This window comes from Phaseolus vulgaris, chromosome 2 (genome assembly GCF_051622355.1).
Source record: "Phaseolus vulgaris cultivar YP4 chromosome 2, ASM5162235v1, whole genome shotgun sequence".
Classification (NCBI taxonomy): domain Eukaryota; kingdom Viridiplantae; phylum Streptophyta; class Magnoliopsida; order Fabales; family Fabaceae; genus Phaseolus; species Phaseolus vulgaris.
The window spans coordinates 34,807,416-34,832,954 of NC_143499.1; the positions used below are offsets into that span (position 1 = coordinate 34,807,416).

At 33.7% G+C, this 25,539-nt stretch overlaps 3 protein-coding genes across 3 annotated transcripts; 1 reads left to right on the plus strand and 2 right to left on the minus strand.

Annotated features, from left to right (window-relative positions):
- Positions 1 to 247: 247 nt before the first annotated feature.
- Positions 248 to 3,831, minus strand: LOC137811625 (LEAF RUST 10 DISEASE-RESISTANCE LOCUS RECEPTOR-LIKE PROTEIN KINASE-like 1.2). The gene is made up of 4 exons (XM_068613429.2): positions 2,599 to 3,831; positions 1,800 to 1,835; positions 1,443 to 1,718; positions 248 to 1,257 (listed from the first exon to the last, which is right to left on the minus strand). The coding sequence occupies exons 1-4, from the start codon at positions 3,365 to 3,367 to the stop codon at positions 344 to 346; spliced, it is 1,995 nt and encodes a 664-aa protein (XP_068469530.1). The 5' UTR covers positions 3,368 to 3,831; the 3' UTR covers positions 248 to 343.
- A 4,572-nt stretch (positions 3,832 to 8,403) lies between these two features.
- Positions 8,404 to 18,112, plus strand: LOC137811626 (uncharacterized). The gene is made up of 6 exons (XM_068613430.2): positions 8,404 to 9,119; positions 9,272 to 9,486; positions 13,170 to 13,452; positions 13,536 to 13,621; positions 13,724 to 13,815; positions 17,061 to 18,112. The coding sequence occupies exons 1-6, from the start codon at positions 8,802 to 8,804 to the stop codon at positions 17,306 to 17,308; spliced, it is 1,242 nt and encodes a 413-aa protein (XP_068469531.1). The 5' UTR covers positions 8,404 to 8,801; the 3' UTR covers positions 17,309 to 18,112.
- Positions 18,113 to 19,075: 963 nt separating this feature from the next.
- CYP77A5P (cytochrome P450, family 77, subfamily A, polypeptide 5) lies at positions 19,076 to 23,339 on the minus strand. The gene is made up of 7 exons (XM_068613431.1): positions 22,551 to 23,339; positions 21,260 to 21,370; positions 20,931 to 21,147; positions 20,441 to 20,774; positions 20,098 to 20,159; positions 19,929 to 20,001; positions 19,076 to 19,413 (listed from the first exon to the last, which is right to left on the minus strand). The coding sequence occupies exons 1-7, from the start codon at positions 22,917 to 22,919 to the stop codon at positions 19,410 to 19,412; spliced, it is 1,170 nt and encodes a 389-aa protein (XP_068469532.1). The 5' UTR covers positions 22,920 to 23,339; the 3' UTR covers positions 19,076 to 19,409.
- Positions 23,340 to 25,539: the final 2,200 nt, after the last annotated feature.

Below are 25,539 nucleotides of genomic sequence, written 5' to 3' on the forward strand. Positions count from 1 at the left end.
TCTTTTACTAATATTCACACAAATAACTTTAACCATTTCTTTACAATACACATCATCTTCAACAACTTCTTAACAAGTTTTACCAATATCACTTTTAAGTAATTGATTTCTTTCCCATATAAACTTATTTCTAACGAACCCCTTATGACATATTTTTTGGGAAACACTATCACAAAGAGGAAGAAAATATGCCATTCATTCTTTAACCCCTTGAGATATCAAAACATGCCTCATTAGCATAAAAGAATTAACAATAAAAAATATTATTGGGAGTAAACTTTGATAACCACTTCAGCTCTATCATTCTATGTACAACAGCTAATTTAAATGATAGAATAGTGAACTATACAACATTTGGTGGTGTTGAAATAGTGACCAAATTTGAATCAGGTGAAGGTGGAGGTGGTTCATTCTTGAGCAAAGCAGAATCATCTTCTGATATATCCAGCACCTCATGCTTGCTCTTACACTTCCCATCACTTCTTATATCCTCGAGTCTATCTAACACTTCTGCCATGGAGGGTCTGGCATCTTTGGAACTCTGCAAGCACTGAAACGCCAACTCAGCCACTGCATTGATCATCTTCCTGACCTTGAAATCAGAGTCAAACCCAAGAGTGGGATCCACAATCTCATGCAACGCACCACTTTGGATCTTCTTGATGGCCATGTTAGACAAGTTGATCTCATGCCTGCGCCTTGAGATATCAACCGCATGCATGGATGATACGAGCTCAATGAGCACCACCCCAAAGCTATAAACATCACTCTTATCAGTGAGGTGGTAGTACTCATGATACTCCGGATCCACATAACCAGGAGTCCCTTGTGGGGCAGTGGAAATGTGTGTGGCATGGGTTGGGAAGAGACGTGAGAGGCCAAAATCTGCTACTTTGACACTGAAGTGGTTGTCAAGGAGAATGTTGTTGGTTTTGACGTCTCTGTGAATGATGTCAGAAGCGTGGAGATACACCAATGCACTAGCAGTCTCAATGGCAATGTTCATTCTGATGTGCCAAGGGAGTGTGCCAGGTTTTGCTCTTTGACCATGAAGATGATCAGCAACGGTTCCATTTGGAACGTATTCGTATACCAACATAAGTTCTCTACTGTGGCGAGGAGTGCATCCGTATAGAGACACAAGGTTTTGGTGGTGTAGCCCAGTTAAGATCTCCACTTCATTCACGAATTGCTCAATTTTCAAACTGTTCTCGTACATTCTCTTCACTGCAACTAATCGTCCATCATGAAGTTTCCCTACACAACAAATTAATATATCACAATTCAAACCACACAAAGTTTTATCTCCTTATTCTCCTTGTATGCAAAGTTTTATAGAAATTAAGTTACTTAATTGTTAGATACCAACATTGCCTGGACCAACAACAAGATTCAAAATTGATGTTTAGTGAATAATTATAAGAAAGGACGATGAGTTTTACCAAAATACACTTTTCCAAATCCTCCGTCTCCTAGTTCTCTTTTAGGATCAAAGAAGTTTGTGGCCTCTTCAAGTTCACCATAGGTGAAGAAGTGGACTCCAAAGTATTTACTTCCCTTCTCTGAGTCTTCTAAAGAAGAACTATGTAGGATTCCTTTAGAATTACGTAGTACAGATGATGTTACTGCATGGAGATAATTCTTCTTCTTTTGACGACCATAATAGATGTAAAACCCAAGTCCAACAGCAATTGCACTCATCACAGCAGCACCAACGCCTAGCAAAAATCATTCATATATTAATGAAATATGTACAACATTGTGAATATTTTTTTCAAGGATAATTGAATATATATTACCTATAACCACCTTCCTTTTCCAGTTCCATTTATCTCCTGAGGTCAACATAGAAGACAAAGAGGTGTCATGAATATTCAAGGAGGATATTGGAGGAAAAAAACTAATTTTGATGAGTTAGTGATTAGGTAATGAGAAACTATATTAAAAAAAAGGATGAAAATTTATAAGTAACATATAGTCAAAGTCAACAAGCCAAAACAGTTTCACGCAGAATTACACTATAAAATCTGGATTAGGGGAGAAAAGAAAAAAAACCAAATCGAACATGGAAGAGTGGAATTTATGATTACACCATTATTGACTAATTCAGAGAAAGATATAGCATCAGTTTTGCAATACTTGTGAGGACCAAATTAGCAGCACTAAGGATAAAATAAACATGAGAAAAATGAATGCCCAAACACAACATAATCTCATATTATTCCCTGTGTTGACAGCAAATTCTGAAGAAATAAGTTTGAAGCCTCCTAAACCATAACCCACAAAAGACTCAACAACTTTGAAGATTCAGCAGCCACCTAAATCCTAATCATAGATTCCTGTAACAACATCTTTGAACACCAGCAATATTTTCATTAACAAAATTGTTTTCTGACTGGGTCAATGTCTATTTTTTCAGGGTTCCTAGTTCTATAGATTTCTAAAATAGCCATTGCCACAAGCTAGCGATGGTTCAATAGTCCGTTTAGAACAAAATGAATTTATTCTCAGAAGTTCAAATCCATATCTATATGTGCATGCAGGATACATGAATGAAGAGAAATGAAGAGAAGAGAAGAGAAGAGAAAGAAGGCATACTGTGAGGAGGAGAGCAATCTAAACCTTCACTTCCATTGGGGCAAAAACATAAAAACTGAGAATCATCATTGGCCCCACATGTTCCATTAGATAAAATGCATTCTAAGCAGTGTTGAACTTGTGCCTCTGAAATAAGATGTACTTCAAACCCTTTGCTCAAGGCTTGGTTGAGCCCTTCAATTCCCCCAGCAGGATCAAGTTCCTGTCCTACTTGCACTTCAATCCTAGGTCCTTCACAGTCCTGGACTTTCATAGTTGCAGGGTCCCCATAGAAAGCACCCATGTGCCCATCTTCCTTGCATGGAAAAGACCGTGTGCTATTTGAAATCAGGGAGTAGGGACAACCATAGTAGATGGTTATGTTCTTAACATTCAAGTAACTAAAGAGATTTGAATCCACGGAATTGTTAGTTACGGCCGAGGAAGAGCAATTATCATAGACAAGGCGTGTTCGAACCATTTTCACGGTGTATTGAGCTGGATCAAAGTGAAGCACTTGGAAAGTTGCTGAGCCAAGTTGAATGGTGGAGTTCTGATTACCCTCACAGTTGAGCTTGAACAGGTGGTTGCTGGCACAATAACTGGGTCTGCTCCCTCCCCAGAAAGGGTAGTAGATGGACAATAATCCGCAGCTGAATGGCTTGCTACACTCATGGTGTTTGTTCTCTTCTTGGGAACTAATGGAGGCTACCAAGACCAAGAATATTGATGCATAGAATAAGAAGGTCATTGGAGCATTATCATCATCTTGCATTACCAAATTAGCCATAGAAGAAAAGAAGATATGGGAAATGAAAGAAGTGATTAATGTCTTTTCATTCTTCTTTTTGAATATTCAATTCATTGATTCACCTTCTGATTTTTCAATATTTGAGTTTCTTCTTCAAATCCTGGTCTTCGTTATAAACCTTCAACCTCGCCACCTCAACAGCCATTACAAGACACGACAACAAGTTATAGATATATAACAAACACTTATAAAATATTGATGTTTTTTTTATTAATATACCATTAATCATGATTCACGAAACCATATTTAAGATTATAATAAAAAAATACAGTTTAATTAGATTTTTCAATTAGTATGAACACGGTATGATATAAATATTTTTGAATTTTTGAATATCTGCCGTTCATAGCCCAAAAGCTTGATTAGAAGTTTTATATATAATCTCTTATCAAGAAAGCTCATCATATTATATGGTGTGTTTAAGTGTACTCACATCACAATTCACATATTTCAACAAATATACAAATATTTCAAAGCTCTATCTGAACTACTTCTTTAATTACACATGTGATTACTTGATGTTGATCTAAATAATTTTGTCAGATATTGACTTTTCAAATTAAGGAAATGGTGGGGTCTTGAATACCGTTGTATTAAGTATTGTTTTCTGAAGTTTGACATTTCATTATAATATTGTTATTTAAGATGCTGATGTGGGCTGAGAAGACATATATATATAAAATAAGACATGATTGTGTGCGTGGTTTGACAAAGTCAAATAAATATATTAGCAGAACAAATGGACAGTTACAGGGTGTATGCAACATGAACCACTCATCAACTTTAGAAAAGGAATGAACCAAACCACCACTAACAGTTTAAAACTCGATTTCATGATTCACTTGTTAAGCTTTATTCACAGATGAAATAAACAAAACTTAAACTAAATTCATTAAAGGAATTCAACTTCAACTATGTCTAGGTTATTCATGTTTTAATTGGATATATAAGGAATAATATATTTTATATTATTATTTTATATAGATATTTTTTATAAAATAAATAAAAAATAATTATAATTTAAATGAAATCCAACTAACAAGTTAAACCAAATCATTTGCGATAAATTAAATCAAATTCATAGTTAAGTTTTGAGTTAAGTCAATTCTTATCTAATCAATTACATCCAACTTGATTCTCGAACATCTCTGTTAGCTCCCCCTCAAACAAACACTATTTGTTGAGCTCATAACATCTCCGTCTAAGCTCCACCTTAACTTAATGTTTCTTCTTCTTTTGTCTTCCACAGAGGTAGTTTTAAGACTTTAACCTTCTTATTAAGGTTTATTTCAATCTTTCTGAAGCATTTGATCTTCACCAAGTTTTTCTTTCTTTAAATTCTATATCTATCTTCTCCCCCTTAAGAACCATTGAAAGATGACTTTAGACCAAAGAAGGATGCATTCACCCCTTAAATTAGTATTATATTTTCCACCAAAGTAGAGAACATATAGTGTTCTTTTGGGTGCGAAGCTTTTTTCTTGTGGCACAATGTGCATCTAATGACTATCAAATGGTAGTTTTACCTACACAAACTCAACAAAAATATTAGTACTAAAAAAACAATCACATCATCTAGTCAAGTGACATTTGTAAAATCTATCATATCTAGACTTGCTTTAATAAAATTAAAATTGTTCTTGTGTACATATTTTCTTTGCATTTGATCCTCTCACAACGTCTGATGAATTTGATACACATGATTTTCCTTGTCATGTATGACACTTGAGTATGTAGATTTGCACACAAAAATCTTGTAGATCTAATAGTCTCCTATTAGTTTGTCCCTTTGAAGGCTACCTTGCCTCTGTCATTTTTTTTTTAGGTTTTGAAACATAGACTTTGCGCCTATCATGTGTGGTGAGCATTCATTGTTCAAGAACAAGCTTCATCCTTGACCTCTTTCCATACAACACATCAATAGAAATTACAAACTCTTTTGGTACCCAAAATTTCTTGAGTCATTTCTTGTTAGTTTTTAATGGATATTGTTTGAGTTTGCATATGACACTTGAGTGTCCAAACTTACAACTATTGTGAAAAGTAGTTTTTAGCATATTTCCTAACAAGTTTCTTACTTTCCAAGTCATACCCTAGGTCAGATTTATGAAATGCATGTCTAGTGTTAGAAAAGAGAATATCTAGAGTTCTAAACAAATTTTGAAAAATAATTTTTACAACATGTTATTTTACCTCTGAATTTTATCTTTTATTCATCTGTAATGTGAATCTACTATAGGCAAGACATCTTCCCTCCAGTGGATAATTGGTTCTCTTTTTTAGCTTTTCAGTTCCAAAGGTTAAAGTTTTAAATCTTTGTTTCAATTTCAAATATTAATTTGAGATTCGATTACAACTTTCCATAAGACCTTCATAAGAAATATCATTTTCATCATCTTCATCAGACAATGAATGTGATGAGTCAGATGGTGTTTCTAAGGAAAACTTAAGGTTAAAATTTACCTTATTCTCTACATCTTCCATGAGACATATATTTTCTTGTTATGCGTCTAACCTAGAGTCTAAGTTTTCCTATGTTTCCATCAAACTTTTCCTATTTAATCTTGACTTTCTCTTAACCTTTGGGCACCTTGTCTTCATGTGCCCTAATCTTCTGCATTCATAGTATATGATCTCTTGACTATCTTCCTTCTTTGTTATCATATCTCCTATTTCCTTTATCTTTTTATTTAAACATTTTCTTAAACTTTCTTGGCATTCAATATATTTCCTTATCAGTTGATTTGTTTTACTCAACTTTTGAATCATAGTTTTCCATATTCGACGCTTTTAGAGTTATAGTTTCCTTGCATGTGAGTTAGGTATGCTTTGATGTAGCTCTTGCATGTAGACCTTTGTCAGATGATGTTGAGGTCTCCTTTTGTTCATGATCTTGGAAATGCACCTCATGCACTCTCAAGATTCCCAAGAGCTCATCCATGTGAGCTTTTTAATATCTTATGCCTCTTGGATGGTGATGGTCTTAGGTTCCCAAATATTTGGCCTTTTATCCAACAACTTCAAGTTAATCTAAGCTTTAGATAAGCTTTGTCCTAAAGCTTCTAACCCGTTTAGAAGAATATGCATTCTTGCAAACATTTCATTTATAGTCTCACCATCATTCATGGTGAAATACTCATATTGGTGTGTGAGGGTGACAATTTTCCTCGACAGGACATCCTCTTCATAGTTGATTTTCAAAGGAGTCTCAACTCTCCTTGGACATCTTTAGCTTATAAATCTTTTTATATTCATTTTTAGATAATTCACAAATTAGAGTATAACTTGCTTTGTTATTGAATTGTACTTGATGGAACTCGTCTTGCATCCAGTCTTCCTATGGAGCTTTGATGATGACATCACCTTTTGTGATGATGGTCCATAATTGATAATATGTGTATTTTATGTACATCTCCATGCGATCCTTCTAGTAAGGATGGTCTTCCCCTAAGAATGTTAGTGTCCTTTTGAGGGATCCTCTCTTGGCAATGAGATGTCTTTCCATACCAACCATTTTCCTTTAGTCATTATAAAACGCTCAACCCTTTAGAGGCTGAACTCAAATACAAATTGTGAAAAATAGGAAAAATATACTAGAAAGGAGGGTTGAATTTTGTATTTGAAACTTTTCGCAAATCAATGTTTGATAAACAAAAAATGAAGTTTTAACTTGACAGATACAACTTCAAATTGAGAGACACATGGTTAAAAATACTTTTCGAAACTTGTTTAAGTAAAATTCTCATTCTTCATTTAGTTGTAGATTAATAAAATATTTTTAGATTGTCTAGTTCTTAATCTATACAATAAAGTTTTTTGTAAACTAATACTACAAACTACAAGACGGGTAAATATTCAAAAACCACTTTTCATTAAACACTTTATTATATAAAAATGTAATCTAAGCTTAACATAAAAAAATCAAAAGACAATATGATATTCCTCTTAAATGTAATATTTTATACAAAGAAACTTTTTCATTTCGCTTGATGATGGAAAAATATATTTCTTATCTTTGATTATTTTAAAATCCGACTTTCTTATAAACAAAGGTTATTTAGAAATTATTTTTGGATAAATTTTTTATTTGCAGGACGAGGGAAAAATAACTTTCCTAAGTTAAAATAAAATTTCTATTGAAGAATATACTATTTTACTTTTATTTAAATTATTATTATGATAAAAAAAATTAAAAGTTTTAATTAATATAATGTTGCGGTTTGATTTTTCAAAACTCTTTAATAAATATTTTCAAAAATACTTTTCATCAACTAAATAAATTTTAATAATTTCTAGAAATCACATGTGTCCAAGATTCATGATTGTCGGACATAAAACAATTTTTTCTCCTATCCAAAGCTCCTTAAAATGAAAACTTAATTTATAGATTTAAAATGCATTTCAAATTTAAAGACTTACTTAAAATTTAGGGCTAGAACAAGTGAAATTTAATTATAAATAAAGAGTAAATAATTATTAAATGCGAATAGGAGAAACAATTCCAAAAAAATTAAATATCTTTAATTTTTTTAACTGATTAAGAAAATATCTAGTGTTAACTTCTGAAAAGAAATTGATTTTTTTAGAAAAGGGGTATAATCCATTATTGCCTTTAAAGATACAAAACATAAGAAACTTAAAAATAAATAAATCTTAGCTAAATTATATTTAATTTCCCAAATATCATTATATTTATTTTAAATTGAATATTATTAAAAATATATATGATTACAGATAATTTATAAAATATAAATTTTTATATTAAATAAAAAAATGATGCAAACCTAACTAATACTTTCCATCAGGATAAATTAAATATTTTTATTTATATTTATATTGTGAGGTGGGTAGTGTTCATCCGTAGAGGTTGAGCCAAAAAAAACACGAGTCAATGAAGAGTTAGCAGCAATGTAAGGTCATCAAGAGTGACCCCGCAGCTCACACGTGTCAAATTTCGCCATTATTTTATTTAGACTTTTAAATATTTAAGTGATGATAATAACGAAGACTCTTTCAGTCTCTTGCATAAAGTCCAACTAATTCAACAAACACCCCAAAATTTCAAAGAATTAGTTAAAAACCCCAGTAAAACGGAAAATGACAGAATCTCCATCAACCTTGCTATGCACTCGTTCCTCTCTCTCTCTCTCTCTCTTCTCTCTGTGTGTTTTCTTGCAAAGAGAGTGTTGAAGTTTTTCTTTTCTCTCTTCTCTTCTTTCCTTTGCCTTCAGCCTTTCCTTTCCTTTCGACCTCTTTCTTTTCTTCCTCGTCTATTTTCGATTCGGATTCAGTACTCTTTCTTCCCTCCTTTATTTGTTGATCCTCTGCGATAACGAATTTTCTCTTCCGATACTTTCCTCCGTTTTCTCCGCGTGCAAACGGAGGACAACACAGTTTTGAAAACGATTGGAAAATGCTGGGAACTGCACTGCAATTTGGCGGGGTTCGTGGCGAGGATCGCTTTTACATTCCAGTGAAGGCGAGGAAGAACCAGAATCAGCGTAAACAAGGCCACGGAGCCAAGAATGGCGAACTTGGAAACGCCGATTTAACTTTGAAGAGCAAACTCGATGTCTCTGAGAATAACAATAGCAATAGCAATAGCAATAGCGATAGCAATCTCAGCCAATCATTGAATCCAACTCTTTCTCCGTCTATAGAGTCTGTTAGTAATATCAATAGGTTCTTGGACTCCACGATGCCGTTAGTTCCGGCTCAGTATTTCTCCAAGGTTGATCTTAATTTCTCAATTCATTTTCTTGTTTTGATTTTGAGATGTTGAGACAGTTGTCACAAATGTTTTATGGTTAGTTATTATCGGAATTCTTGTTATGATTTTATGTGGTTTATGAGAAACTCAAATTTGATTGTTTGTGGATGTAGACAACGATGAGAGGTTGGAAGTTTTGCGATGTGGAGTATCAGTCTTACTTTTCCCTGAGTGATCTCTGGGAATCTTTTAAGGAGTGGAGTGCGTATGGAGCTGGAGTGCCTTTTGTCCTTGATCAAAGTGAATCTGTTGTTCAGTATTATGTTCCGTATTTATCAGCTATTCAACTCTATGGTCAATCGGCTGAGAAGCCAAGTGCAAAGCCTAGGTATTACCATTTCACGTGCATAATAAGAATTGCTAACTTTAAGACAAGACTCACCACTGGAAGCACAGTAGAATTATGGATGGATGCTGTTCTTTTACTCATCTCTCTTAAATTTATTTGTTTATATTTATGTGTGCGCGCGTCTGTGTTTGTGCAATCAATTGATACAAGGTGTTAAACTTTTTATGTCAGAACCTCCTTTTTCCCTTCTAATGCTAAGGTTTTCTATCTTCTGGTTCTGCATTATAATGTAGCATTGGTGGACCAAAATCATTTTTATCCCTCAGCACCGCATTATTGAACCTGGTTGTACTCTTTCTGAGCAAAACATAGAATGAAAGTTGAAAACAACTACCTAGCTTACAACAACGTTTTGTTGAAAGTAAATTTTACATTAAGCAATAAGCATTCCATATATAATAATTGGAAACCATTTCTTAGTTCTCATTATCAACCATATAAAAAGTAGGGAAACATGTGTATGCTTTTTAGGTTCTGGTTGAAAGGCAGCAGTAAAAAATTGAGAAGTAAATGCATTAGAAATACAAGTGTAGTTTTAGGCTTTGTAAAATGCTTTTTAAATATTAAAAATGCAGGAGTTCATAATGTAGAATTCAGAAAGGTGATGTCATTATCTGTTCGTAGTAGTAAATTAGTTTGTTTTTACTCTGTTTTCAATCAAAATTTGTTTATAACTATTCCTTTTTTAAAAGTAGTTGTTTGGTCTCTGTAAAGAAAATGTTCAAATCTATTAGTTTATAGCCATTTGATTTTGTTAAGGGTGATCCTTGATGCAACGATGATAAGGTTGCTGCCTTGTTACTTGTTACCTGGAAATTGTGGGCTCATATCATGGAAATAATTTCTCTCTTTAGTAGGTGTCTTGTGCATTGCATTGCCTTTTTATATAAACTACAGTAATTTTACTTTGTTGTTTTGTAACTCTTTACTAATTTCCCCTTCTCTTCCAATGATTTTTGTAACAAATTTAATCACCAATTTTGATCCTCCCTTTTTCCCCTCCTTGTAAAGAAAAATGAATAACATTTATTCATTACTCTTGATTTTCCTTGAGGGTTTAATGTATAGATCATGTTATTGAAGATGGCATAAAATGATATAATTATAGGATTTTACTTACAGAAAAAAACGTCTAATTCTACTTTAAACCACTTTTGAGGGGAAGCGTTTGAAATTGTGCTTTAAAGCGCTGATTTTGTTGAAGTTACACTTCATGAAGTGCTGTCATGCTTTTACTTTTAAACTGTTTTGTTAGAATCTGGACAAAATTGCTGAGGGTACTGGGCTGTATGTGCACAGCAATTTGTTAATGATCATTGATCCTTTGCATTTTTATTAAATTTTCAAGTTATTATTACACATGAAGACATCTTTTGCTAATATTTTGTGTGCTTGTTGTGTTTACTTCACTTCTTTTGAGTGAATTATTTGATGCCAAATGCAGGTTTTTGTTCTAATGGAGTCATATTTATATGTAGCATTTTTGTTGGGTTATAGCATTAGCAAGTTACTTTTGAATTAGATTTGATATCTTTAAGTGTGAAATTATTCACTACTATAATCATTTATTGACGATTTAATGTGTTAAGTGGTTTGAGAGTCACAAAACATTGTTTCTGTATATTGATATGCAGTTTTTTTTTGCAGCATCTCCGGTTTTGTTTTGTATTTTAATTTAACTAGACATGATTGGTTGCAAAATCAGGCTGTCAGCTGGAATAGCAAATAAAATGTTTGTGAGGGATGTGATAATTGGTGTTAGAGATCTCACATTGATTAAAGACATGACTAAATTATGGTAAATAAGTAGGTGAAAACTTCATCTTATCAAGCCGATTTTGTGAAGTTAAGTTAGACATAAATTCCATTTTCTTAATATCATATTAGAGTCATTCAAAACTTAACTTATTCAAGTTTGTTGGGTCTATTGTATCACTCTCTATCGAGTTCCCCCTTAGTTTCATACTCAAGATGTCCAGCCTTCAGCATGAGAGAGTATGTTGAAGATCCCACATTGACTAGTGATATCTCCAAATTATAATATACAAGTGGTGAAAATCTCACCTTACCAAACTGGTTTTATAAGGTTTAGTTAGACTAAATTTCACTTTCCTAAGATGGTATTAGAGTGTGTTGGGCCTATTATGTCACTTGCTATCGAGTTACCCCCTAGTCCCGTGCTCGAGATGTGTAATCCTTAATTTGAGGGGTTGTATTGGAGATCTCGCATTAACTAAATATATAACTAAATTATAGTATATAAGTGAGTGTAAACTTTATCTTATGAAGTCGGTTTTGTGAGGTTGAAATAGACTTAAATTTTACTATCTTAATATGATTACTTGTCAGTTGGAAGAGTGAATAAAATTGAGGTGATAATTGGAAACACAGTATTTGAGACTATGGAGTATGGAGAGTCCTCCTGTTATTTTTTTATGTTTTGTTTATTTGATCGGTATTTAATATGATTACTTGTATTTACTGAAGGATCTCTTTAAATTGAGATTGGTAGAAATGAAACCTTGATAAATGGAACAAATATACGGCAAAAGAGTGATATATCTAGATGTTAGATATGTCTTTGTCTGATGTCTAGTCATATTTTACTTCCTTCTCTTCACTCCCTCATTTTCCGTCCTTACCCAACACAAGTGTTATCAGAACTTGACCAGTCATTGACTTGGTCAAAATACCAGGCCATTCATTGGGCGATCCAGCAAGTCATTAATTGTACTACATGAATTAGTATTTACTGAAAGTGTTCAACTTTATCTAAAGATTGTTTATACAAGTTAAACTTTGTTTAAGTTTTCACAAATATTTCGTTGGTCTGGTGGTCAAGTGTCTGTCCATCCAAAAGAACAATCTTTGAGCCCTTGTGACATCAAGTTTTGAACTCTTCTTCTTCTTCAATGCCCTTCCCAAATGGACAAGTGCACACTGGTTTACCCGTTTGATAGAAAACCAGTCAGTTCACACTGGTTTAATTCTAGTTACATCTAATTTCCTAACTAGTTCCACCTGGTAACAACAACAACAACAGTGGTTTTGGTCTAACCGTTTGGACCAGCTGATCTGAGGAAGTTTGATAACAGCCCAACGCAGTTGAAATTTAATATTTTTTTCAATTTTGCTGTTTGTATAGGATCTGTTTGGAGGAGAAGCTTTTCCATAAACCCTTTTAAGAGAGAAAATTAAGAAGAAAAAATGAAATTAATTTCTTCATAAGCTAAAACTAGCTTAGGCATAAGCTAATTGTTAGAAACTCTCTTATAGCTTCTCTAAATTCTTATTTTTAACTTGTGCATAAGCTATTTTTAGTTTATGGAGAAGCTCATTTTCTCTCTCTTTATTTTTCTCTTTTAGAAGTGTTTCTGGAGAAACTTGTCTAAATAAGTCCACTATCCATTGATTTTGACTTTTGATGAATTAATGAATCATTATGGATCTCAATGTATGTTTTTAATTTTTTATTTATACTCTCTCACCTCTTGGCTGCTGCTTCTTTTATGCAGTCAACGTAATAATAAATTTTAATTTACTTTTGCTATTTTCTTAATTTGTTGTGTAATTATAACTTGCAAGTGGTATGGGAGTGTAAGCTATTGTTATTTAGCTTGTAACTAATCAGATATGAATTTCTTAATTTCCTATGTCATTAGGTACACCAGTGAAGATAGTGATGGTGATTACTACAGAGATTCATGTAGCGATGGAAGTAGTGATTATGAATATGGAAAAAGGACTGAGTTTACAACACAAAGTAGTCAATATCTAACAGGTGGTATCTCACTGCAAATGAACAAACAATCCATAAATGACAAACACGGGGCAGTGCAAGAAGGATTTTCTAGTGATGATAGTGAAACTGGGAATCCTCAAGATTTGCTTTTTGTGTATTTGGAACAAGATCCTCCTTATAGCCGGGAACCGTTGGCTGACAAGGCAATTACTGATCTGTAGTCAATGTGTGGCTTATTTACCCAGAATCTGATCCATGGATCTTATACTTTATAATATTTTGACAGATACAAGATCTTGCATGCTATTATCCTGCCCTCAAGACATTGAGAAGCTGTGACTTATTACCAGACAGTTGGATGTCTGTGGCATGGTAATCTAATGTGTCATCACTTTTTTCCCATTAAGATTAACTTCATCTAATGTCGTAATACTGTTTTTTTGTCCATTAACATATTTTAATGTCATGTTCTAGGTATCCTATATATCGAATACCCACAGGTCCAACTTTAAAAGATTTAGATGCGTGCTTTCTGACATACCATAAACTCCATACACCCTTGACAGGTAATCATGGAACTTTAAGCCTATGTTTGATCACTCAGTGTTGCTTATACATCACTCATTTTGGTTATTGCTAGATTAAATGTATCTGTGCATTTTGAGTTAAAATCCCCATTTTTGTCGAGACTGTGTCATTGTCTGTGTCATGTTTAAGTTCCTTAACAAAGCAAAATGTCATTGATTTAGTCTCTCAAAATGGTGCAAAATGTTATCTCCTAAATCAGGACTTCATTACTCTCATTTCTGTCTCAAACGAAGGATCAGTCCGATGATACTTTACAGAATATTTACAAAAACAAATAATTTTATTTTTGCCAACTAATGTGAAAGATGGGCATCTGCTCCACTAGCATATGTATTCAATGAACTGCATGTTTTTTTTCACCTTCCTAACCATTACTTGCTCCGCAGTCAGCACACGTCATAACTGTAAATGCAATATCTTATTCTGCTTTATTTTCCCATGTGTTACAAGCTCGTTAAAGAGAAATGAAAATTTTCCAAAAACTAACCGAGGACTTGAACAGTTAAGTGCATGTCTGGATTGGTGCAAAAAAATGCATGTACTATCCCATTTTCATGTCCAAATATATGAGTGATGCAAAAGCTAGTATTATATGCACTGAAATGATAGGCATCCATTTTTGCTGATGAGCTACCAAACACATTAAATATCCAAGAATAGAAAAACAGATCCTCCTACAAGTCCTCTTTCCTTACAAACTTTCTAATTGTGTGAATGAATCTTTCTCCTCAACAATCCCTAACTACTTTTGCTCTTCCTTTTTGCCCTTACAGTATGTGTATTTTTGAAAGAAAATAGACACTCTAAATTTAAGACGGATGACATGTTATTGGTTACTTTGACAAACAAAGTATGGGCTGGGTGGGGTAGTAGAGAAAGAGATTGTTTATTAATCATAATTCTTCTTATTAACAATTAGGTGGATGTCCTCTCTTTTTTGGTCAAATCATGTCCAAACCAATTTTAAAACACGATGTCATAAGGTTTTCTAATACCATGTCATTGGGTGGAGTATCCACCAGTTTTTGTTTATAGCTAATAACCTAGTTGACCACCTTTAGCAAGGTCAACCCTACAATTTTTTTTTTTTCATTCATAATCTCGAACTTGAGACCTTGTTTAAGGGGACTATATCCAGTACCACTTAGACTAATGACTTGTTTTCATAGGCTTCGATGCTAAGCACATTAAATTTTCTTCTTAGCATTTAAGTATGGCTGATATTTAGCTAAAATGTGATCTGACCATGGTATTTGTTACTTAGACTAATTTCTTGCTTGTTTAGCTATTTCAAGCTAGCTTATAGCTTGTACTTATTTATATAGATTACCATAGTGCATGTCCCTTTCTTTGAATATCATATTTTGGGATATTCTAGGTATATTCATGTGAAAATTGACTGCATCTATTTGTCAAGTGTGCAACTAAGAACAAAATGAGTGCAAATCTGCAACTGACTTGGAACTAAACATTTTTATCTTCTAATGACGGATGATTTGTTAGACAAGAAATGACACTGGGGGATATCATTTTGCATTTGAAATTGATTGCCTCCACCACTACCATACATTTTTCCTGGAGTCAGCTACATGGATCAATTGATGTCATACTACTTTATTGTAAATAATTTCTTTTCATAAAATATTACCTCTATCTACTTCCTTTTCAATGGTTTCTCAGCTATAGTTTTTTTTACATGGTCTAGCAATAGGGCTACCTTCCATCTGTTTTACACTTAGTGGGTCTACTACAAATCTTCTCCAGACATGCCAAAACTCTTAAGGTTAACTACTGGGTTTTTCCATACAATAGTTATTACTCAACTCCTCTCTATTCCATTCATTCCCATTCTTATTTTTCTAGTATGTCCACTCACCCGATGCATCATTCTCATCTCTGTCACGTGGAGTTTATTCTTTCATCTGTTTTATTATTGCCCAACACTCAATCTCCATACTACATCACGGGACTTATAGTTGCACGGTAGCTTGAGGGCTTCCTCTTAGCCATACATAACACTAGAGATGCTTTATTTCATCCAGCCTGCTTCAATCCTATGAATTAGATCACCATCTATTTCTTTGTCATTTTTCTATGATGAGCGCAAGATACTTGTGCAATTTGTGATAATGGCCTCCAATTTTTCCTAAACTTACAGTCCATTCTCCGTACAAACCTCATCTTAAGCCGGTTTTCTAAAGTTAGGTTAGGCTTAAAAATCACTTCTTAATATGGTATTAGAATCATTTTGAGTCTATTCTAGCGAGAGTTTGTTGGTTTTATTAGGCCAGCTCGAGTTTGTTGGCCTTATCAGGCTACCCACTACCGGGCTGGTATCGGATCACCCATAATATATAAGTGGGTTTAAACCTCACCTTATAAGCTGGTTTTATAAGGTTGAGTTAGGCTTAAAGTTCACTTCTTAATAGTATCAAATCAAACCGATTTATAACCACCCAAATTATGTTCTTTTAGAAAAATATGGGTTTGGATTTATAAAAGTCTAAACTAGTTCTTAAAAAATATGAATTTGGAATTAATTCTAATTCTAATTAAAAAAAATTTGATCTATAATGTATTGGATTAGTTCAGTAATAGAACATATCTAATTTTATGGATTTTTTGCCCACCCATAATACCAATTTGGACTATATTATTTATAAAAGAGACTGTTAATTCTTGGACATGCTCAGTAAGCAAATCCAAGACTCAGGAGGTTGTAACAAGTTGAGCAGATGCAAATATATTGTTGCAGGAAATTTGCTCTGACCCTACCCTGTGTTTTCACTTCTCACTTATGTTTTACCCCTAGTACATATCCCTGATTACTTAAATATAGACAATATGAACTCTTTATTCTCGAAGGCCTTCCAAAACCTATTTTCTGTTGTATGGTTTTTCTAAATTAATAAATAACCACATGAAAGTTATTTTTATTTATTTTACCATCGATCATTGTGGCAACTATTATGCTTCCATAGTCCCTCCCAGCATAAACCAATCGTTTGTTGTCTTATCTCTTACTTTATGGTCATTTATCCTCAATTTGAAATTGACAAATATGGAAAAGCAGAAGTTAATTCTTAATCTTATTGTGCAGTAATACTTTGCTGGTTCATGTTATATCAGCTTATAGCAAAAACAGTTCTTTCTGCCAGAAACATGACATAGTTGTTGCTTGATCACTTTGATGAAACACTGACTAATTTATTTCACTTTGCAGGAAGTGGTCGTACTGATGGTCCAACACTTGTTTATCCCAGTGAGATAGATGCTGCACCAAAGATTTCTATACCTACTTTTGCAATGGCTTCCTATAAGTTAAAGGGGTCTATTTGGATGAAAAAAGGAGTTGGTGAGACTCAACAAGTGAGTTCCTTCTTGCAGGCTGCCGATAAATGGTTAAGGCTTGTTCAGGTTAATCACCCGGATTTTCAGTTCTTTAAATCACATGGTATCTATCATAGATGAACTGGATAAGACGACATGCCATTCCTGCTTTTGGCTGAAATTGAACATTAATTTCTGTTCATTGCTTTGGTGCAAACTTGATAAAAGTCTATCCATCTGTAGAGGTTGTGATGGCGTGATGACTGCCTAATTGAGGATTCTTGTGATATGCCTAAGCAGTACAAAAGATCAAGCAATAAACTTAGAGAGATTGCTTAAGTGAAAAAGAAAAAAGAAAAGATGTTTTATACGAAGGAGAAACTATCAGATAAGTTGACGGTCCTAATGAAATGAGAGAAACTAGAATATGGCAAACTCCTTCACTGGAAGGATATGTGGGATTAAGCCAAACTGTACAAGCCTTTCGGTTAGTGGTTGAGATCCCTTTAATTCTAGAGATAAAATATTTACAGATGTTGCGATTTGGAAGAAAATGGATGAAATGCTAAGATTTGGCTGTGTTGCGTGGCCCAATTTGGTACAATATCTGATGATCGTGATGTTATTCTGGTGATGGGAGAGATGGTACTGTAAGTGTACAATACTGTTTCAAAATAAGTTTTAGACTTGCGATGTTTAACGGTTGGCTTACCCCAGCTATTGGGGTAAACTTGTTCCTGTAGACTTAAAGATGTTCATAGTTAGCTCGATATTGGAGGAATACTCGGTAGAGAACGTATGATACTAATGTAGTTATCAGTTTTCACTCTGGTGAATCTGAACTAGTTGTATTGAGAAACAGTATGAAAAATATTTTTCGAGTTCCTTGCTTTAAAAGTGCGGAGTATTTGATATAATAAATGATTCATTGGCCACACACAGTTACATAGCATGCCTCTTGAAATACCGAATTTGTTTCTATGTTGTAGAATTGTACAAGGTGCATAAAGTACAGCTTCAGGGAAGCCGAAGTCAGTGAGGTAATGTAACTAGGTAAACCAAAGAGTATTATGTTTTAGTTTTTCTAATCATGGTTTTGGACTATACAAATACAGATTAACTTTTGCTCAAATTGTAGTTACGGACTTTAAAACTTGAAACCGAACTTATCAGAGACTATTTACTATACTAAATACTGCACATTATACATTCCGGGATCCGAACCATTGATACATCCTTAGTGGGGCCAGAAGGGGGTTCCTTTACATTCATAACCTTATGGCATGCTCAGATGATGCCCTGTGAATCTTTGTTGTCTTTCTACATGCCTACAAATTGAGTAACTAAAAGGAAAATACATTCTTTTACGGTTAAATATGTTTTTAATATCATACAATTTGCCTTTTTTGATCTTTATAGTTTTAGATAAGTGAAATAATGGCTCTTATTGATAGACAGCATTAATGTTTGCTAATGATATTCCACTTCAGACTTACACATATACACATAAGGTATGCATATTTTGTTTGCAGTAGTATGTAAACCGGTAGAAAATCGTTAGTCACAAAAGCAAAATGTAACCTGTTTTTTTATAACTGAAAGAACATAAATACATATTATTATGTGTTAAAGGCTGTGTTTAAATTAGTGAAAAATGATGGATTGAAGTGGCATGCAATGAAATTTTAATACTTGATTTTGTCAACTTTGAATAAAATGGAATGATAAACAACGAAGGAGTGAAATAACTCGAGCGAATCCAAGTCTACTTTTAGAATTTTGCAAATTTTATCTCCCACTGATTTTCTTAATTTGGGAGATGGAATAACTTAACTATGTGAAACAAAAAAAAATAAATCGAAGTATCAATATTAGTCAGTTTAAATTATTGAAATCAACAGTGCAAAGTTGAAGTCTAATATCTTAAGTTTGCTGTATTTCCATGTCCATATTATATAATCATAATGTGCGATTCCTAGCTCTTATTGGGTGCAAGATATCTAAGGGTAGTTTCTTTTCCAGAATAAGGTGAGGAATCTATTACACATAGTTGTGGATAGGTAGTAGCTACTCATTCCGCACAAGAAATCTTTCATCAATGGTTGTTTTTGTAATATTTAACGTTCACAGTTGTCATAGTTGCACGTCTTATTTTTCATGCACAAGCCCATCACTGGTTATTCTTCTTTTCTTGTCAACATTTATGCTTTTCCAGATTCTTGTGTTGGCATAAGCATATCTATCATCTGCGCATAATTTAATAAAGATGTCAATAATGAAGGTAGCATATACAAAAAGTCATTGCATGTCACATAAGCACGATTAAGACTCCATCCTCCACGTTCAAAAGAACAAATTTGATTCATCGGAATATACACAACTTTTTATAAGAATGTCCAAAATAAATAAATAATATCGAAAAAACATCAGTTTCTTCATTCTGGCCAGAAGAATTGATATTAAAGGTAAACTTTTTGGCTTTAAAATTCTAAAAGATTGGGCAGACACAAGTTGGTTTTATGTCTCTAGCATGCCCTGTCATGCAAGAACACTTTTGTGCTTGTAAGGTGGACTAGCACAGTCCCACTATACAAATTCAATTGAATTTGAAGAATGTGACTAAGATCAAACTCTAGACCATTAACGCATACATCCTTAAAGTATTCTTATCCTCTGATACTTACACCAAGATCACCTAACATATATTAGGAACTATGCTGGATTATCTAGAGTCATATTGTGCCAGAAAATCACAACTTACAATGCAATGTTGTCCCAGTGAAGGAATCCACCATGTCCCCTAGCGTTTGAGAACTTATAAGTGGCACCTGAAACTGTTCAAGAGAAATACTACGTGTGATCAGATTGCAAAGATATCATTCAAACCAATATTTACAAAAAAAATTATATGAAAATTAGGCAGAGTGTACCTTCATAGCCTTCAAGAACTGGATCATCTGACAGCAGAAGTGGTGTGTCTAAGTCAATGAACCTACAAGAGTTTAGAATATTCAAATGCATTATTAAAATAGTAGGTGGATAAAACAGAAGGAAAATAATATGAACCTATGTTCGGATAAACTTCTCTAAAAGACTTTTAAGAGAAGAAAAATAAAAAGATGAAATGAATTAAGATTCTCTCACAAGTGAAAAATCAACTTATACAAGTATGATTTAACTTTTATAGAATTTTTTCACCTTATATTTCTCTAAAAGTTGGAGTATACAAAATTTATATAGAAGTTTATGAATGAAAAAATGGCTTATACATACTTAAAACACCCAAGGCCAGCAGCAAGTTGGCCAGCAAAACCCATGGCAAGTCTAGTCTCAACCATACCACCAATCATCAAATCTAATCCTGCTGCTTTGGCCTTTTCAATAATTTCAAGGGCACCCATAACGCCAACTTTGGCAAGCTTTATGTTAATGACGTCTAAAACATTCCCTTCCACAATTTTGTAAATATCAAGTATACTTCTGCAACTCTCATCAGCTGCAACAGATACACCATATCTCTCTCTTGCTATACTACTCACATACCGAAGACCATCCCAATCATCTCTGTGAACTGGTTGCTCAAATAGAATAGGAGTCAACCCCATATCTGCAGTAGAAAATAAATCTAAGTTCAATGCCAAAGTGCCTAAAATATTGCAATAAAGTTTCATGAGTATATTAGTGCACGTGTGCTAGCATTTTCTCGCAAGACTGACAATTATTTGGATGGAGAAAAAACTTTAACTATGTAGTAGTTTTTAACCGTGTAATTTCTCAAGAACTTCCACTGCTTCCTCAGAGTTATACCCTTCATTAGCATCAAGAATAAACTGACACTCGGGGTGTGCAACACGTATAGCTTGGAGCACTTCTATATCTGCATTGAGATTCTTGCCCACTTTCAGCTTTAAAGTCTTGAACCCTTCTTTATAGTACTTTGAAGCCAATTCAGATGCCTCAGCTGGAGAAACAATTGGGATCTGCAATTATAAGCTGGATTAGATTTCCTTTTAGCACATAGTTCTTTTCTTATATTTTTGAAAAATTATTTTCATCATAATCATTTTGTTTGAGATTGAAGAAGAACTTAACTGTTATGTCAGTGGTTATGGTATTAGAAGCCCCACCAAAAAGCCTCCACAATGGTACACGAATACTATTTGCAGCAGCATCAATTATTGCCATCTCCACACCAGCCCTAACCTTCAATCACAGAGGGACCCCCATGAGAATGTAAAAGGTTTTAGTAACACATTTACTAAGAAAGTGAGCTATATTAACCAGTTATTCCTTCAAGAGCAATAAAATCATAAACATGAATTCCTTCAGAAACGTTTTAAACTTCAGAAGCCAATATCCACTATAAAATCCCTGGTTGCCTTTCCATGAAAATGTAAACTACTAATTTCTTAAAATAGAATAAAATAAGGATGGGGAAAAGAGGTTAAGTCCTATATATATAGGAAAAAATGGAATAGTTACTGATGTTAATTAAATTAGTAGTCTTGTAAAATTTGAAGGAAAATGCGTGAAGGAGATAATTGTGAATGCAAAAGATCTTAATGATAATCTGATGTACAAGAATCCATGCATATAATGGAAGTCTACGTACACAAGACCTCACTTATTTATGACTGTCATTAGCGATCCTGCCAAACAACCCGTGATACACTTTAATGCTCTCTCTTAGTCCCATGACATCTCTCCTTTACCTCAAAACATGTATGCATATACTGGTTGAGTGTAACCACGCTAATAGTCACACCCTTCTCAAATCAAGCATGCCCTAAAAGATTCTCAGTAATAGAAAGATCTAACATCTGGACTCTATTCTTCTCCCACTCTCCTCTCTTCACGCCAAGATTATGCTTTATCTTTCTTTCATGGTAAAAATAAAAAGAAAATGTATTAATCTGAAAAGAGAGTATGATCCATACAAAGAGGGGACTAAGAAAAAGACTCTTGTCCCTTCTTTCTCTTGAATAATCTTAATATAACCACAAAAGAAAAAAAGCTAGCAACTTTTAAGCAAAGAAAGATGTTTACAAAATAAGAACTTTCTTAAAATCAAGGAGAGAAAAGAAATAGACCAGTGGTCCAAAATAAATGTCACACAAGGGAAAAGCCAGGCAGGTAAAGATTACAAAATACAAATATTCAGATTTTCCCAAGATATGCTACCCTCCTTTTAAGTCCTCAGTGATCAAATAGAAAACTAAAACTGTTATTCAAAATTCAAGGAATTTGCTTAAGAAAAGGTTCAAAGACACCATTTCAAAAGCAGAAAAAGTTATACAGCAGGTGATAAAACCAATAGAGGATTAGAATGATTAACAACAACAGAAGCAGTAGAGAAACATGAATACAGATTATTCTCACTCACTGAAGCAAATTGATGCCCGGGAAGAATACTTCCAATCTCCCCCAGCATGGAACCCAAAGTTAGTGCAGGGCATCTCCTCAAGAAGGCGCATGCCTCAGAAGCCTTGGCCATGGCGGTGGTTTGGTCCTCTGCAGTAACAAAAGGCAAAATCGGTGCCTCTCCCCACCCCACCGCACCATTGCTCAACTCAACTCTTATGGCCACGTTCTCCACCTTGTCCAATCTAGAGGTAGCAATGGTAAAAGGAGCAATTAAGGGCACGTTCAGTTGTCTATTCTCTGCTCTATGCACATCAACAGTGAATGTTTCCAACAAACTCCTGAATCCAAAGGTGATGGGGGCTGCTGTAGGTGTAGCAGAAGCCATCATCTTGGCAGAAGGCCCAGAATTCTTGGCAAAACACTAAATGAGTGTGGAAGAATTGGAGTTCTTTGGGTTGTGGGGCAATGACTTCATCGAAGGTGAGTCCATTGGGTGTTGTATTATGCAACTTAGTGTTTGAGACATGTTGGATCTTGCGATTGGCAGCATATGATTAGGTTGTGATAAACTCAGTTTTAGCTGCAACTTGTAATCCTCTGATGCTCTGCTATGTGGGGGAATTTCAATATTTAATTCTAACCAATCTCATCTTTGCCTCCTATGTTCTTGTTCTTTTCTTCCTAACATCACTACACCTTTATGCCTTTTTTTAAAGGTTGTCTTTTTAATAATTCGTTATTTGAACTATAAAAATAGTACCACGTTAAGTTCTATCAAACTAAAATAGTAACTAAATAGAACAAATATAGAAGTCCAATGCTGAGCGTGAATCCTTTAGGTTCGACCGTACTATTCAACACTTTCTAGTCAGATTTTTTCAAAAAATCTACATTCATTAAGAAAGCTAATTAATTTATCAACAATTTGTGTTGATCTTCAAAAAATATCCTTAATGTTTTTAATTAATTATCATATTCTCTAAACTTTATTGTTTCTTAATTAATTAAAGTTTGAAGAGATAATAATAATATTTGTGTTTAATTGTACTTTTGATTCCATTATAAAAATGCCATTTTGTCTCTCACTTTTTTTTTATTCAATGTGGTTTCTATTGTTTTTTAAATGACTAAATTTGGTTTGTTTTATTAATGTCGTTTAGGTGGTACCTATATGGCACTTTAAGTTAACATAGAAAATGTGAATTCTTTGTAGGCGTTTTTTTGAGGTGGAAAAAACTTAATTTTCTAAACATTAAAGAGAGATTAAAATAAAGCTTTTGACATTCTGAGTTAAAAGTTTTTACTATTAGTTTTGTCACGCTTTGATTTTTACCCCTTATTTGTCTATTGGATTAGTACTATTATTTGTTCAGCTGTGCATTCAATCAGAATAAATGAAAATTTGTTGAGATTTTTTCTTTGTAGTAGAGGTGTGAGACAAGGTGATCCTTTTGTTATAATATATGGTCTTAAACGAGAGGGGGTGAATTGTTTAAGAGGGGTTTTTGAAAACTTTTTCAGCTACAACAAAATCCTTTGTATGAAACTCAATCAGAAATTCAGTTAGCCAAAATATAAAGCACAAAACAGCAAAGCACCAGAAAAACAATTGGTTGTTTCTTCGAAACAATCGGTTGTTTATACCAGCAAAGCAATAACAACTGAATTTAAGGGAAGAAAGAGATACACAAACAGTTTATACTGGTTCACTCTTAAACCAAGAGCTACATCCAGTCCCCAGAAGCCACTGACAATCCACTAAGCAATCAAAACAAATTACACACAAACCACCAAAGAAGTGACCTTAAACCCTTCAAGAAACACACTTCCTTTGGCACAACACACACCAAGAATGTTGATCTTGACAACCTCAAGAGCACACAACACTCCTTGGCAACAACACCAGAATTTACAAAATGTTCAGAATGAATTACACTTGTTTACAAAACAATCTGAAATCAGTACAAATGTAATCATATTCCACTCTCTCTTGAGAAAACCCAAAGCTTGATGTGAATGTTCAAAACTTGAAAGCAATCTTTCACAACTGAAAAACTCAAATCTGTTTTTCTTATTTGTTATAAAACATAAACAAACTATTTATAGCTTTCAAAGATTGGTCAAAACATTTAATAGATGAGTGTATTCAGTTGGAAATCATTTAAAGCACACTCAACTAACAAAACAAAATTCTGTTAGGATTTTCAAAGAAACAATCGATTGAAACAATGAAACAATCGATTGTTTTGGTTTGACAGCAAGTCAACCAACCAAAACAGTTTTCAACCTTTTCAAAAACACCTAAGAGCAAAACAATTGGTTGTTTCGACAAAACAACAGGTTGTTTTTCACTTAGTTTGAAAAACACTTTATACTCAAAAAGGTTTTAAAAACACATTAGCTTTAGATTCAACAAAGAGTGGATTACACAAATAAACTACCCAGATCCTTTCCTAAACACAACAGCAACTTCAGCCTTGCATCAAACACTTGGATTTGGAATCTTCAAAGACTTTGATCACTCTTGATCAACAATCTCCCCCTATTTGATGAAGACAAATCTTTGTTGCTTGTGTTGGACTTTGTTTGAATCTGAGGCAGTTCCTGCAAAACAAAACTTATGCAATACACAACATCTATGGCAACAAGTTAGAATAGCACATTTAGCTTGTTTTCTGCATAACCATTACAAGAGAGAAAACCAGCCAAAAAGGCAAATCACTTTCAAACTATAAAACATCAGCAGCAGCAGCAGAATAAAAACCAACACAAATTCTCCCCCTATTTGTCTTCACAAAGAGACTTTATGAAGAGATAAAACAAAAATTGTTCTAGATAAAACAGAATATGAAAAGAAAGAGCAGTAAAGTTTCCACAAAGAAAAAACAATTGGTTGTCCCAGCATTCAATCGGTTGTTTTTCCTTTAGTCATCTTTGTCATGTTGCAGCTCAAAGATCTGGTTCTGAACAACTTCAATCTGTTCATCAAGGGCCTGAAAGCGAGTGTC